The 13,754-nt window shown below is 38.6% G+C and overlaps 2 protein-coding genes and 1 pseudogene across 7 annotated transcripts in view; 1 reads left to right on the top strand and 2 right to left on the bottom strand.

Moving 5' to 3' along the window:
- LOC104722969 lies at positions 134-5,612 on the bottom strand (annotated as a pseudogene).
- LOC104722970 (probable 3-hydroxyisobutyrate dehydrogenase, mitochondrial) lies at positions 5,665-8,482 on the bottom strand. Of its 4 annotated transcripts, XM_010441243.2 has the most exons (12): positions 8,281-8,482; positions 7,986-8,074; positions 7,772-7,886; positions 7,374-7,524; positions 7,138-7,220; positions 6,926-7,021; positions 6,643-6,785; positions 6,473-6,557; positions 6,288-6,367; positions 6,026-6,109; positions 5,861-5,944; positions 5,665-5,760 (listed from the first exon to the last, which is right to left on the bottom strand). In XM_010441243.2, the coding sequence occupies exons 1-11, from the start codon at positions 8,401-8,403 to the stop codon at positions 5,884-5,886; spliced, it is 1,110 nt and encodes a 369-aa protein (XP_010439545.1). In that variant the 5' UTR covers positions 8,404-8,482; the 3' UTR covers positions 5,665-5,760; positions 5,861-5,883. The 4 variants fall into 4 exon arrangements, with proteins under 4 accessions (XP_010439545.1, XP_010439544.1, XP_010439548.1 ...); XM_010441242.2 differs by lacking the exon at positions 5,665-5,760 and having other exon boundaries at positions 5,857-5,944; XM_010441246.1 differs by lacking the exons at positions 5,665-5,760; positions 7,986-8,074 and having other exon boundaries at positions 5,857-5,944; positions 8,281-8,368.
- The window catches only part of LOC104722968 (probable LRR receptor-like serine/threonine-protein kinase At4g20940), a 7,015-nt gene continuing 2,743 nt past the window's right edge, over positions 9,483-13,754 (top strand). The window contains exons 1-5 of one of the 3 annotated variants that reach the window (XM_019233201.1): positions 9,483-9,773; positions 10,093-11,248; positions 11,339-12,779; positions 13,363-13,445; positions 13,534-13,622. In XM_019233201.1, the coding sequence (XP_019088746.1) occupies positions 10,201-11,248; positions 11,339-12,779; positions 13,363-13,445; positions 13,534-13,622 (2,661 nt within the window). In that variant the 5' untranslated portion in view covers positions 9,483-9,773; positions 10,093-10,200. Of the gene's footprint in view, positions 9,774-9,837; positions 9,968-10,092; positions 11,249-11,338; positions 12,780-13,362; positions 13,446-13,533; position 13,754 lie in introns of those variants that run through there. The other 2 variants (XM_019233202.1, XM_019233203.1) reach the window with 2 other exon arrangements.

The raw sequence follows: 13,754 nt of genomic DNA, 5'->3' as shown, positions 1-13,754 counted from the left end.
TTATTTTTTCAACTTTTGATTTTATTCCCCTATCTACCATTCTCTTTTTTAGAAGAAAATAAATTCCATTTATGTGTCAACTTATAGTCTTGTGACTTTGTGTAATTTAGTTTAGTACTCACATTTCTTGTGCTTTCTTGAAAAACATTAAGATTATCAGAGACCAAAAGACAAGAGTGTGATAAAGAAGAAACATGGCGATTTAAAACAGTAATAAAATCTACAAACTCAAAAAAAAAAAGCAAAACGAAAAAGGAAGATCAAAGATTAGTCTTCTTGTCTCCATTTCCTCTTGTCCATTCCCATGCGACTTTATAAGGTCGCATCGAGCCTTCAGAGTCCTTCCCAACAAGGTTAACCTCCACAGACAATGATTTCCGTCTAAAAACAGCAATCTGAGAAGCAAATCCGGGATCTGGTTTATCAGTCCCACCAACACCGCTAAACTGGACGTTGTAGTTATGGCGGTTTGCGAGCTTCGATGCCCATTGCTTAAACTGTTTCCTTGTCCATTCAAACTTGTGTTTTTCGTTCCTGAATTTGTTTTTTGACGGGTCTAGAGTAGCCTTTTGGAGAATCTTGTTGTTGTACTCGTAGTTTGGTGTGGAGACAATCAGGAGTTTCGGGCGAAACAAGCTTAGAACTGTTTTCCCAAATTCACGGGCTTCATCTTCCTCCATATGTTCAATGACCTACAGATCCGAAACGGGTTATATTAGAAAAAAGACTGATTTGTTCAAATATTAGAAACACTTGTAATGAAGAAATGAGACACAAGAATATAGAATGGGACCTCTAAGCAAGTGCCAATGTCAATGTCATGCAGCCTGGAATCAAACTCGAGCATGGAGCCATCATAGAGTGTAGTAGATTTGATGTTGCAAGCTCCCTTGTTTAATTTTAAATGCAGCATCTGAAATTAAAAATATTGGTGTAAATCAATATTCTTCATTCAACCATCTCTTCCCAATGATATTAAAATACAACCACGTAGGTACACACGACTCATGACTCGCATAAATGCAGTTTTGATCAAACACATATCACAGTTGTAAGATGCATTACTCTCATCAGGTTAAGTCTACAAGTGGAATAAAACAAGGTGCCGTCATATTTCAAATACCTTAGCAGCACGGGCAAGACCCTTTTGTGAGATGTCAACGCCGGCAATGGTTTGAAGTGAAGTTGGATAGTCAAGTAAAGAAGCTAGTAAACTTCCAGATCCACATCCAAAGTCAACCTGCCACAAGTATAGAGACTGAAATATTAAACAAAAAAGTCCTAAAATCACAATAAGCAGAAAGACAGTATGATAAATTAAATAAACACGAAGAACCTACCAGAGTAGAAGCTGACGATTCTTCTATATGTTTCACTGTATATTCAAGACGCCGTTTTGAAAGTGGAGGTTTAAAAAAATCCGCCTCAATTTGTTTTTCTGGTGGCCCTTTCACTCCCAACAAACGTACCCTGTATTCCAAACCTGCGATATCTGTGCATTTGAAGTAAAGCAACTCATCATCAGAACTACCCTAGCTTGGCTGTAATCTCTTATCTTAGTCACAGTTGTATCATTGTATGTTTATTTCTTTTTTATGCGCTGTTCACAGCAAAGAAAGCTTTAACACTTCATAAAAACCAAAACAACACAGAAACTTTTAGATTGATGCTACCTTCACCGAAATAGTGCAGAACTCATTAAAGCCATAGGACCAATTGCAACAGAAGAGTTTGCAACAAACTAACTAATCCTGTATTCAACAGAAGACTTTGAAGGTTCTTAAACAACTCGCCCTCTCTTTTTTTTTTCGGATTTTGCTGAACCACATATTGGCACTTAAAGAATAGATAAGAATTAAACAAAGGGAACATTTGATAAAAAAATTTCCTTGGGCAACCACAAATGTTACGAATTTTCTATAAGTACAGTACTGTATTACCTGATAAAAGTGAACGATCTCTCACAGTACCAGTGGCAGCAGTCACAAACAAGTCGTCAGCAGGCGCATCAGTTAAAAAACGAGCATATTGTCCCACAGACAACTGAATAACAACTGATTCAAGATGTGGATTCATAGATCTATTCCCTATCGCGAACTCTATCTCTTCATTGCTTTCGATGAGTTCCTTTTTAGATTTGTCACCCCTCGAAAATTCAGCATCTACGTCCAAGTAGACAGAATAGCATATGGTGACCAAGGAACCGTTTGTTATGGATTTAATAAGAGTTTGATCCTCTGTTATGTCCATTTCGTCTCTATTTCGGAAATGTCCACGTGGAATAGTCTCTTTCATCAAAACCCTCTGTTGAAAGATCATATCCAGGTGTTCATCTGTATAACATATTTGCAGTGGGTCCACATCCCCCTCCTCGAAAAGCTTACTAAACCATGAGAGGGCATTCAATGAAGCATTTTGAATAGCATAGTTTTCCTTCTCATAGAACTTTGTCAACGAGCAATCTAAAACCAAATCCTGGGACTTTGAGAGAATTTTCACCTGACATCTATATCCAGTCCCTGATTCTAGTATCTCCTCTTTTCCCGTGCTCTGATTGTCACTATCATCACATACTGAGTCTTTCAACTTCTGGTAGGATCTTAATATGGAAGACAGTGGCTTCACGGGAGCAGTAGATATAGTAAAAATGGGTTCTGCTAGTTGTTGCTGGCGGCAGAACATGCCGAGAATCTCGCTGGGGAATGGACCTCTCCAATTAGACTTTGTAGTGAATGAAAAAGGCAACTGCGCAGCAATTATTGCTTGTCGGGATAATTTATAGATTCCATTAGGAGACATACCACAACATATCCTACAGAAGTCAAAAACATTGTAGATAATGCAGTGCTTCAGCCTTCAGCGGAAAACCAAAAGATACACAAAGGAAAAACAAAACAAAAAAAGGGTTGGTAAGAGTAAAAACCTGAAAAACGACTTCAAGGTTACATCATCATGTTCAAGATCATGGGACCCCCATGGGTAACCAACAGATGTGATGATTCATTAATTGGACGTGAATATCTAGACCACTAACAAAACTAGCTTTTGCATTCCGAGACTTTTCAAGATGTGATGATTCATTAATTGGACGTGAATATCTAGACCACTAACAAAACTAGCTTTTGCATTCCGAGACTTTTCAAGATGTGATGATTCATTAATTGGACGTGAATATCTAGACCACTAACAAAACTAGCTTTTGCATTCCGAGACTTTTCAAGATGTGATGATTCATTAATTGGACGTGAATATCTAGACCACTAACAAAACTAGCTTTTGCATTCCGAGACTTTTCAAGATGTGATGATTCATTAATTGGACGTGAATATCTAGACCACTAACAAAACTAGCTTTTGCATTCCGAGACTTTTCAAGATGTGATGATTCATTAATTGGACGTGAATATCTAGACCACTAACAAAACTAGCTTTTGCATTCCGAGACTTTTCAAGATGTGATGATTCATTAATTGGACGTGAATATCTAGACCACTAACAAAACTAGCTTTTGCATTCCGAGACTTTTCAAGATGTGATGATTCATTAATTGGACGTGAATATCTAGACCACTAACAAAACTAGCTTTTGCATTCCGAGACTTTTCAAGATGTGATGATTCATTAATTGGACGTGAATATCTAGACCACTAACAAAACTAGCTTTTGCATTCCGAGACTTTTCAAGATGTGATGATTCATTAATTGGACGCTTTTCACGGGATTTCCATGAAGTATCAGAAAATTTCAACTTAGGAATGGCAGCGTATACTCTACACTCTAAGCCAGAGGCAGTTTTGCCAATAGTCCTGTTGAAAAAATCCAAAAAGAGTTTTAATCAGATTAACACCGAGAAAGCTCCATTAATTGACAAAAAAGGAAAATTTAATCACCTTGAGATCATCACTTGGCTGCCATTCTTCAACCCAAGCTTTTCAGCAATAATATCCAAGTAATACCGACCTGATGAAATGTCAAGAGTGACTGGCTTAACAGCCTCTTCACCGTCAACGCTACATTGTAGATGCACAGCCTCAACTTTTATGCTTTCTACTTGAGTAGCCAATGCTTTTATAATTGCTGAAGGGTATGGTTTTTTCCTCCGGAGTGAATCTTCATGCGGAGATACGACAATGTAGTCTGGCAACTTTGCAGCAGCCTTCATGACATAGGACATGAACAAGCTAGGATCTGAGACCACAGAAGGATTAATCACTTTGCAACGACTGTTAATCTTCGTATCAAATGTAGCAATGACAGAAACAGGAACTGATCCGCAAAGTTCACCATCCCTTTGCAATGCCGCCCTAAAGTGACCTCCCAGAGGATGATCAGCTGAAAGAAACTGCAACGACAACAACTTAAAACATTAATGCCAAAAAAGAAAAACTTAAGTTGGTTAATTATATCATGTCATTTGCATAAAGACAAATCTCTGATTGCTTTTAGGCTTTTAGTCCAGTGATCAACTAATCATTACTCATATATACAAACCTACAGAAATCTTGTGACCTACTAACCTCATCAGAGAATATATACTTAATGCGTTCAACGATATCATCCCAAGCTTCCTCCACAGTAATATCATCATCATTATAATCCAGTGGGTGAATGCCTAGCTGAAACATGAATAGTATCGTTTTCTTCTTTAGCAATAACAACATTCAGAAAACAAAGAAACAAAAAGACAGGAGAGATATAAAACAAAGCCAACCTTCTCGAGAGCCAATTCGGCAGCGGATTGTTCGGAATCCTTCTTTTCCTTGAAGACATTTGAGACAACAGTAAAGTCAGGTAGCTGCAAGTGACATCGATAGAGGCATCCATTTGAAGAAGCATGAACTTCCTCAATTCTGTAACTTGCTTTAACACCAAACTTGTCATGTATAATTTCCTTTGGATTAAGAGTCTGCTTCTCCTCACCCGCCATTACAAACTCACTGTAGCTTCTCTAGACACTGAGACAAAACAAAAGAAACTATACATGACTCGCATAGATCAGGAAAGATGGTAACTTTTGTGCAAACTGTGCGACGGCACGGAACCCCAAAAAACTAGGGTTTTTCCTAAGAGAGAGAACATAAGAAGATGACCTAAATTCCGGGGTTAGCTGGGGTTTCTTAGAGGAGAAGATGGCTTAAATTCTCAATCTAGTTGAGTCTTAATTTCCCAACAACACACAAAAAATGGCATATCCAATGGAGAGAATTCAATTGAATGAAGGATGTAAACAAACTCAAATCCCATAAAGTAGTAAGCTTTACGGAGATGCCACACACAACAACGAGATGAAACAGAGGAACATGAGTCAAAGCAAGGATTTTTCCGCGCGAAGGGATCAAAAATTAAAAAAAAGAAAGGGTTGAAGTAACGTTACGAGGACAGAATCGTCCACAGAAACGATGGGTCAACGAAATCAAAATTTACAAAGAATCCTAGAGTAACGAAGTGAAACATAAGAGACGAAAAGCAAGCAAGAATCAAAGACGTACCTTTTGACAGTGTTGAGAGAAATGGGAATGTACCAAACTAGTTTTGAGCGTACAGAGCAAGTTGGGGGTTTTCAAATGTAGCGGTGGGATGAAGAAAGCGAAGGGTGTTTTGGTCATTACATTATTCTGGAGGTACACACAATATTTTTTTACTTCCCACTTCTAACAAATAGAGATTTGGTTACCCGCAGATTCTGCAAAAATGGTTTGGTTCTTCAATGGACTTGTCATGTCGAAGCCAAGATCTTGATGTTTTTGGAATATAGCCAAAGACTGATTGTATATCAAATCCATTACGAATACAAACAAGGAAAATGTTATAAATGTGGATCGGTTTAGCGAGTAACACCGTTAAAAAAAAAATGTTAATTACCAACGGTGACTTTTGACTTTGCATTAACTTTGTTTAATCCTGTATAGAATGCTTTCATGCTTTAATTCTGCACTAAGAGTAATCCTGTATAGAATGCTTTCATTACCAAAGATGTATACGAAGACACTGATTATTTTTACAGGGTCATTGTAAAGTTTGCCTCACACTTCATCTTTGCCATTGTAGAAGTGTCTGAAGACACAAGAGAAGTCCTTTGTTTCATGCCCTTCCTCGCACATCTTCTTGTAACTGCAAACACACACAAAAAAACTCCAGCTTGATGATATGTGTGCATTGCTTCATTCAAGAGCTTTGAACACAGGTTTTTAAGTTGTTTTCATAAACTTCACAAGCCTTCTTTGTTAACACCGAGTCATCTTTTCAAGGAAAAAAACTTCTAGAAGAAAAGACTAGTGTAAGTACTCACATTTCTTGTGCTTTGGATATTAATGGGCTTTTGTGTCCAACTTCTTCAGCTGAAGCTGCTGAGAGGTATAAGTCTTTAGCCTGCATTTTGAATACACAATATCCATGAAAGACTTGTGTAAATTAAGGAATGCGCTTTACAGACATTTTAGGATCAACGATACAGACTTATGTTAAGAAACTGACCATAAGTTTGGAGGCGAAACCGCCATTGTAATCCCTTGAAGAAGGCACACCTTTCATCACTCCAGGAACTGGATTGTATGCGTCGCTGCGGTTTTAGGGATATAGTGAAGTTACGAATTGGGGTTTGTACTTATATAGAAGGCGTTGAAGAGGTCATTGCATTTGCATACCTACTCCAACATCGGCCACTAGATGTGTTTAACACTTCTGTTAAAGTTCTGGCAGATATTCCAAGAGACTGACCAAGAGCTAAGGCTTCTGAAGTGCCGAGCATACTCACAGCCATTGCCAAATTGTTACAAATCTTTGCAGCCTAAGTTTGAAAAGAAAGAACACGTCGTTTCTCAGTCTAGATTGAAAAGATTCATCCTAGAGAATTGTGGATCCAAATATACCAATGATTAAGATAAGAGGTACTGTAATAGACAAAACATGGTATAACAGTGAACTTACAGATCCATTTCCTGAACCACCACAGTAGATGGAAGTTCTACCCATTGACTGAAGAATTGGTCTAGCAGCTAAGTAAGCATCTTCGGGACCTCCAACCTACAAACGTGCAACTGTATCAATGCCATTTTGCTAGTACATGCACTTATAATCATTAAGTATCTATAGAGGATGTGATTCAAATATTGTAGAAGAAAAGAGAGTCGACAACATACCATGAAAGTGAGCGTACTAGCTTCTGCAGCAAGTACACCTCCAGAGACAGGAGCATCCAACATGACTGGCTTTTCCCAGTTATCTGCATCAAAGATGGTTGAAACTATTTAAAATGAAACAAACTCGACTTGTTCACAAGAAGAACAAAATGAAGCTGTTGTATGAAGATGCTGTTTACTCATAGTTAACGCATAAGAGCAAAGCAACTTCCGTTCAAATACTATATATGCTTTACCTCTCTTTTCTTTCAAATTACAATTAGAAACAGCAAACGAGATTTTTCGAGTTGTTTGTGGATCAATAGTAGATGAATCTATAAACAAAGCAGGTCTTATAGCATTTTCTCCACGAAGCAACCCATCTCTTCCTGTGTACACATCCATCACCTACATGAATTAAATTTTTTTTTCTTCATAAAACCAATCAAGAGATCAACAACTAAAGATTTAACATTCCTTCAGGCTTCAGGTTTCAACCATCTAAACATCCCAGTAACAGGAGGTGAAACAACAATACTATCTTGCATGCAGACAATTATTTCCTAATAATGCATCCAATTATGCAACTAACATGACAATGTCCCAAACTGTTCTCACATAAAAACTCTTGCTAGAGGTAATAATAATAACTTACGTGAGATGATGAAGGCAGCATGGTAATCACAACTTGGCTATCTTGTGCAACTTCATAAGGAGTTTCTCTAGCAGAGACTCCTAATTCAGCAAACATCTTCATAACATCACGATTTCTGTGAAATCAAACAAAAGTATACGAGCAAAAAGATTAGTCAACTCAAATGGATCAACATTAACCAAATATGAAAATGGGCACTAAAAGGTATAATTACATGTCATGAACGGTAACGTTATATCCAGCTTTAACTAGATTATTCACCATTCTAGACCCCATATTTCCAAGCCCTATGAAACCAACATTCTGACAAAACAGAGGACAATGAGATTTTCATTTACATAAATTTTGATCAGATCCACAACAAAACAATGAAAGACCAAATTAATTCGTGTAAAACTATGCTCGAGATTATAAAAGTTGAGACCTTTTTCTTCCAACTACCTTAAAGATCATATTTTTGGAACGTTTTGAGTAAAATAGATCATGAAGAAAAGATTAAAAACCAGAACCTGGAATTGTTTTGAATTCTGAGACGACGATGAGAATCGGCGGAGACTTAGATAAGATCCAAACACGAAATTGGTTTTGAATTTGGTGAGACAAAGTAGAGACTGCGCACTGCGAATCGCCATTGATGAAACTTTTTTAAGAGCTGTATTTTAGCAAAATAAGCAAAAGGAGAGTGAGCGAGTCTCAGACGCAAGTCCTTCTCCATATATATCTGTGTGTTTAAGTAAACTCACATGATCAGATGATCTCACCAACTCATGAGTCAGCAGTTTTTCGCTTTTTGAATATATGACCCCTTTAGTTCTCAGTTTCTTCCGAAAGTGGACTACAACTTTTGAAATTGTCAGTAAAATCCAAAATAATTGTCCTGACCGGGTCTTGTCTATTACGGTCTCACCTAGTCAGCATCTGAGGATCCCATTTCTTCTACATTTTACTACTAATAAATGTTGCTTTTCTCAATTATTAATTATCATTGATTTTTTACATAATTATTCATAATTCTTCTTCTTTTTTTTTTTATATCTATTTCAGAATTTTAATTGGGATTCATTCCTTTTCCCTGGATTTCTCAAAAGAAAAATATCATTAACTTATTCCCATTTTTTTCTGTAAATTTTCTTGTAAATTTCATATTAGTTGCAAATTTTTTGACAAGGATATTAGTTATTACTGCACTGCGCAATTCTCGCTTATTTTCCCAATGAGGTCAAAAACTCACTGTTAAGTTAAATGACAGTTTTAGCCTTCACTAAAGGGAAAGGACAAAAGACTCAAAACCATATTGGATAAAACACTTTGGCGTCCACCATGAGTCACACACTCACTCACCTAGTGTAAGTCACTTTTTTTTTCTTTTTTTCTTTTTTTGTTCTTGCAGTTTTTTGGATTCTTTTTTCCCGGGGCATTCCTGGCGGGTGATAATTAAATATTTAATCTTTCCTAAGCACTACTCTCTTTACCTGAAAAGACTATGAAAAAGTAAGCATAAAATAATAATTCTCTCTCGTGACCCAATTACTATTTTCTTGCTATTTTTCCAGTTTTTTTATTTTAATTTTTAGGGTTTTTGATTTTGTTGGTTGCTTGTTTTTTTGGCCCTTCACATTTCACAAGCTTCAAGACTTTAACCTCTTTACAAGGTCCTTGTCTTTCATCACTGTCGTACGTGAAAACTAGCAAATTTTTCTCTCTATCTTTACTTTTTGTGGTTTTTTTTTTTTTCTTTGGCTTCTTTCCTTTGTTTGTTAAAACAACTGTGACAATCAATCTTTTGTTCTTTTAAATTTCGAAAGTGACCCACACAACAAAGATTTTCTCTCTCACTTGGCTCAGTCTCTCTACAGTGTCTTTGAGAGAGTCAAATCCAAAACCCCGTGCACTGCATGAGCTAATTTACAAAATCATTCCGCTTTCAAAGTCTTTGTCTTCCTCCTTCTTCACCTCTGTCGACATTGTTACTACTACAGTGAAGCTTTTTTTTCATCTCTCCGTAAGTTTTTAAAAATCCTCACTTTTATCTCTTTGCTTTGTGGTTAGGTTTTAGATCTCGGAATGGGACCCCATATTCAATAGCCCATTTTGTTCATTTAATGTGCTGATTCCCTCTGGTTCAAGATTGTTCCTTCTCATTCACTGCATTTTAGTTTGATTGGTTTTTTTTTTTATAAGATTTGTTCATCTGAGGTGATGTCTCTTTAGCTCCCGTTTTTTTTTTTCTTTTTTTTCTTATGGAAATGTTTGTATATTGTTGATTTTTGCGGAAAGATTGAAACTTTATGGTAACATTGATGGGTTTTGTCTTCTTTCAGATTTACTTGGGGGCTTCCATGAATGTTCTGCGTTGGTGAGCTGGATATAAAGTTGTTGGCTTTCTGCAAAAGACTGTAGCTTTGGGGGAAATTAATTTGAAGTCAAGGATGAATCTATCTAAGATTTTGTTACTCTCTATGTTTTTCCTGTCTGCAATGGGGCAACTTCCATCACAGGACATCATGGCATTGCTTGAATTCAAGAAAGGAATCAAACATGACCCTACAGGTTTTGTCCTTAATTCATGGAACGATGAGTCTATTGACTTCAATGGTTGTCCTTCTTCTTGGAATGGTATTGTCTGCAATGGCGGTAATGTGGCTGGTGTTGTTTTGGATAATTTGGGCTTGACTGCTGATGCTGACTTCAGTCTGTTTTCCAACTTGACCAAGCTTGTGAAGCTATCTATGGCCAACAATTCCATTTCTGGCGGCTTACCAAATAATCTAGGCAGTTTCAAAAGCCTCCAGTTCTTGGATTTGTCTGATAACTTGTTCTCTTCCTCACTGCCTAAAGAGATTGGTAGATCAGTAAGCTTGAGGAATCTTTCTTTAGCTGGTAACAACTTCTCTGGTGAGATTCCGGAATCTATGAGTGGATTGACTTCTCTTCAGTCCTTGGATATGAGTCGCAACTCCTTATCTGGACCTTTGCCTAAGTCCTTGACAAGGCTGAACGATCTCTTGTACTTGAATCTGTCTTCTAATGGATTCACGGGGACAATCCCAAGGGGCTTTGAGTTGATATCAAGCCTTGAAGTGCTTGATTTGCATGGTAACTCAATTGAAGGTAATCTTGATGGGGAGTTTTTCCTTTCAACGAATGCGAGCTATGTCGATATCAGTGGAAACAAATTGGTGACTACATCTGGGAAGCTGTTACCTGGTGTTTCTGAGAGCATCAAGCATTTAAATCTCAGCCATAATCAGCTTGAAGGTTCATTGACTAGTGGGTTTCAGTTGTTTCAGAACATCAAAGTCTTGGATCTTAGCTACAACCAGTTATCTGGAGAGTTACCAGGTTTCAACTATGCCTATGATCTTCAAGTACTCAAGCTTAGCAACAACAGATTCTCAGGTTCCCTACCCAATAATTTGTTGAAAGGTGACTCTTTGCTTTTAACAACGCTGGATTTAAGTGGCAACAATCTCTCAGGTATGCTTTTAACTTTATCTTCTACAGAGTGTGGATTGTTATATCTTAATAGTGGCCAATAAGAAAAACTTGATTCTTTTTGTGTTCCAGGGCCAATAAGTTCTATCATGTCAACAACTCTTCACACTCTTGACCTTTCTTCAAATGCATTGACCGGGGAGCTTCCTCTCTTGACTGGGAGCTGTATACTACTTGATCTCTCAAACAACCAGTTTGAAGGAAATCTAACAAGATGGTCAAAATGGGAGAATATTGAGTACCTTGATCTCAGCCAGAACCATTTCACTGGGCCGTTCCCAGATGTAACTCCCCAGCTTCTGCGAGCAAACCATCTTAATCTTTCCTACAATAAGCTCACAGGCTCACTTCCAGATCGGATTCCTACGCATTATCCGAAACTTCAGGTACTTGACTTAAGTTCCAACAGCTTAGAAGGGCCAATCCCAAGTGCATTACTATCCATGTCCACTTTGGAGGAAATCCACCTTCAAAACAATGGCATGACAGGTAACATCGGACCCCTGCCTTCTTCTGGTTCAAGAATCCGTCTTCTTGATCTCTCTCACAACCGGTTTGACGGCGATCTTCCTGGTGTAGTCGGATCTTTAACCAATCTTCAAGTGCTGAATCTCGCAGCAAATAATTTTTCTGGCTCTTTGCCTAGCTCCATGAATGGCATGGTCTCTCTAAGCTCATTAGACGTATCCCAGAATCATTTCACTGGACCACTCCCAAGCAACTTATCTCGCAGCCTTATGGCCTTTAACGTCTCATACAATGATCTATCAGGGACTGTGCCAGAGAATCTGAAGAACTTTCCTCCGCCTTCCTTTTATCCTGGAAACAGCAAACTCTCCTTGCCTGCTGGATCCTCTGGTTCAAGTGCATCAGAAGCTTCCACGAAGAAATCCAATTTACTTGTTAAGGTTGTTATAATAGTTTCGTGCGCCGTTGCTATAATTATTCTCATCCTTGTGGCTATCCTCCTTTTCTGCATCTGCAAATCAAGAAGACGCGAGGAGCGTACTATGACAGGTAAAGAAATTAATAGGCGGGCTCAATCAATCCCCTCAGGCAGTGGAGGTGGTATGCTTGTCTCTGCTGAGGATCTCGTTGCTTCAAGAAAAGGCTCATCATCTGAAATCCTCAGTCCAGATGAAAAACTAGCTGTTGCAACTGGTTTCTCTCCTTCCAAGACCAGCAATTTATCTTGGTCACCTGGCTCAGGAGATTCATTCCCAGCTGATCAGCAATTAGCACGGCTTGATGTTAGGTCACCAGATAGACTTGTGGGAGAGCTGCAGTTTCTGGATGATTCAATCAAGTTGACTCCAGAGGAACTATCGAGGGCACCAGCTGAAGTTCTTGGAAGAAGTAGCCATGGAACTTCTTACAGGGCAACGCTGGATAATGGAGTGTTTTTAACCGTGAAATGGCTAAGAGAAGGCGTGGCAAAGCAAAGAAAGGAGTTTGCTAAAGAAGTGAAAAAGTTTTCTAACATTAGACATCCTAATGTTGTGACTCTCCGAGGGTACTATTGGGGTCCAACACAACACGAAAAGCTTATTCTCTCAGACTTTATATCGCCTGGAAGCCTCGCCAGCTTCCTTTACGGTAACGCTCCTTTCAAATAAACTTCTCTAAGTATTATATGTATCTGCAGTACTTTTCATCAAGCTTATGATTCTTGTTTGATCTCCAGATCGACCAGGCAGGAAAGGCCCTCCCTTAGCCTGGATTCAACGGTTGAAAATTGCAGTTGATGTCGCACGTGGTCTAAACTATCTCCATTTCGACAGAGCTGTTCCACACGGTAACCTCAAGGCAACAAACATTCTCTTAGATGGAGCAGAGCTAAACGCACGTGTAGCAGATTACTGCCTCCACCGTCTCATGACACAAGCAGGCACAGTCGAACAGATTCTAGACGCAGGAATCCTCGGTTACCGAGCTCCTGAGCTAGCAGCTTCAAGAAAACCGTTACCTTCTTTCAAATCAGATGTCTATGCATTCGGTGTGATACTTCTCGAGATCCTAACGGGAAGATGTGCAGGAGATGTGATCACAGGTGAACAAGAAGGTGTTGATTTAACGGATTGGGTTNCTCTCCGAGGGTACTATTGGGGTCCAACACAACACGAAAAGCTTATTCTTTCAGACTTTATATCGCCTGGAAGCCTCGCCAGCTTCCTTTACGGTAACGCTCCTTTCATATAAACTTCTCTAAGTATTATATGTATCTGCAGTACTTTTCATCAAGCTTATGATTCTTGTTTGATCTCCAGATCGACCAGGCAGGAAAGGCCCTCCCTTAGCCTGGATTCAACGGTTGAAAATTGCAGTTGATGTCGCACGTGGTCTAAACTATCTCCATTTCGACAGAGCTGTTCCACACGGTAACCTCAAGGCAACAAACATTCTCTTAGATGGAGCAGAGCTAAACGCACGTGTAGCAGATTACTGCCTCCACCGTCTCATGACACAAGCAGGCACAGTCGAACAGATT

This window comes from Camelina sativa, chromosome 11 (assembly GCF_000633955.1).
Source record: "Camelina sativa cultivar DH55 chromosome 11, Cs, whole genome shotgun sequence".
Taxonomy (NCBI): domain Eukaryota; kingdom Viridiplantae; phylum Streptophyta; class Magnoliopsida; order Brassicales; family Brassicaceae; genus Camelina; species Camelina sativa.
This window is presented reverse-complemented; position numbering and strand designations above follow the sequence as displayed.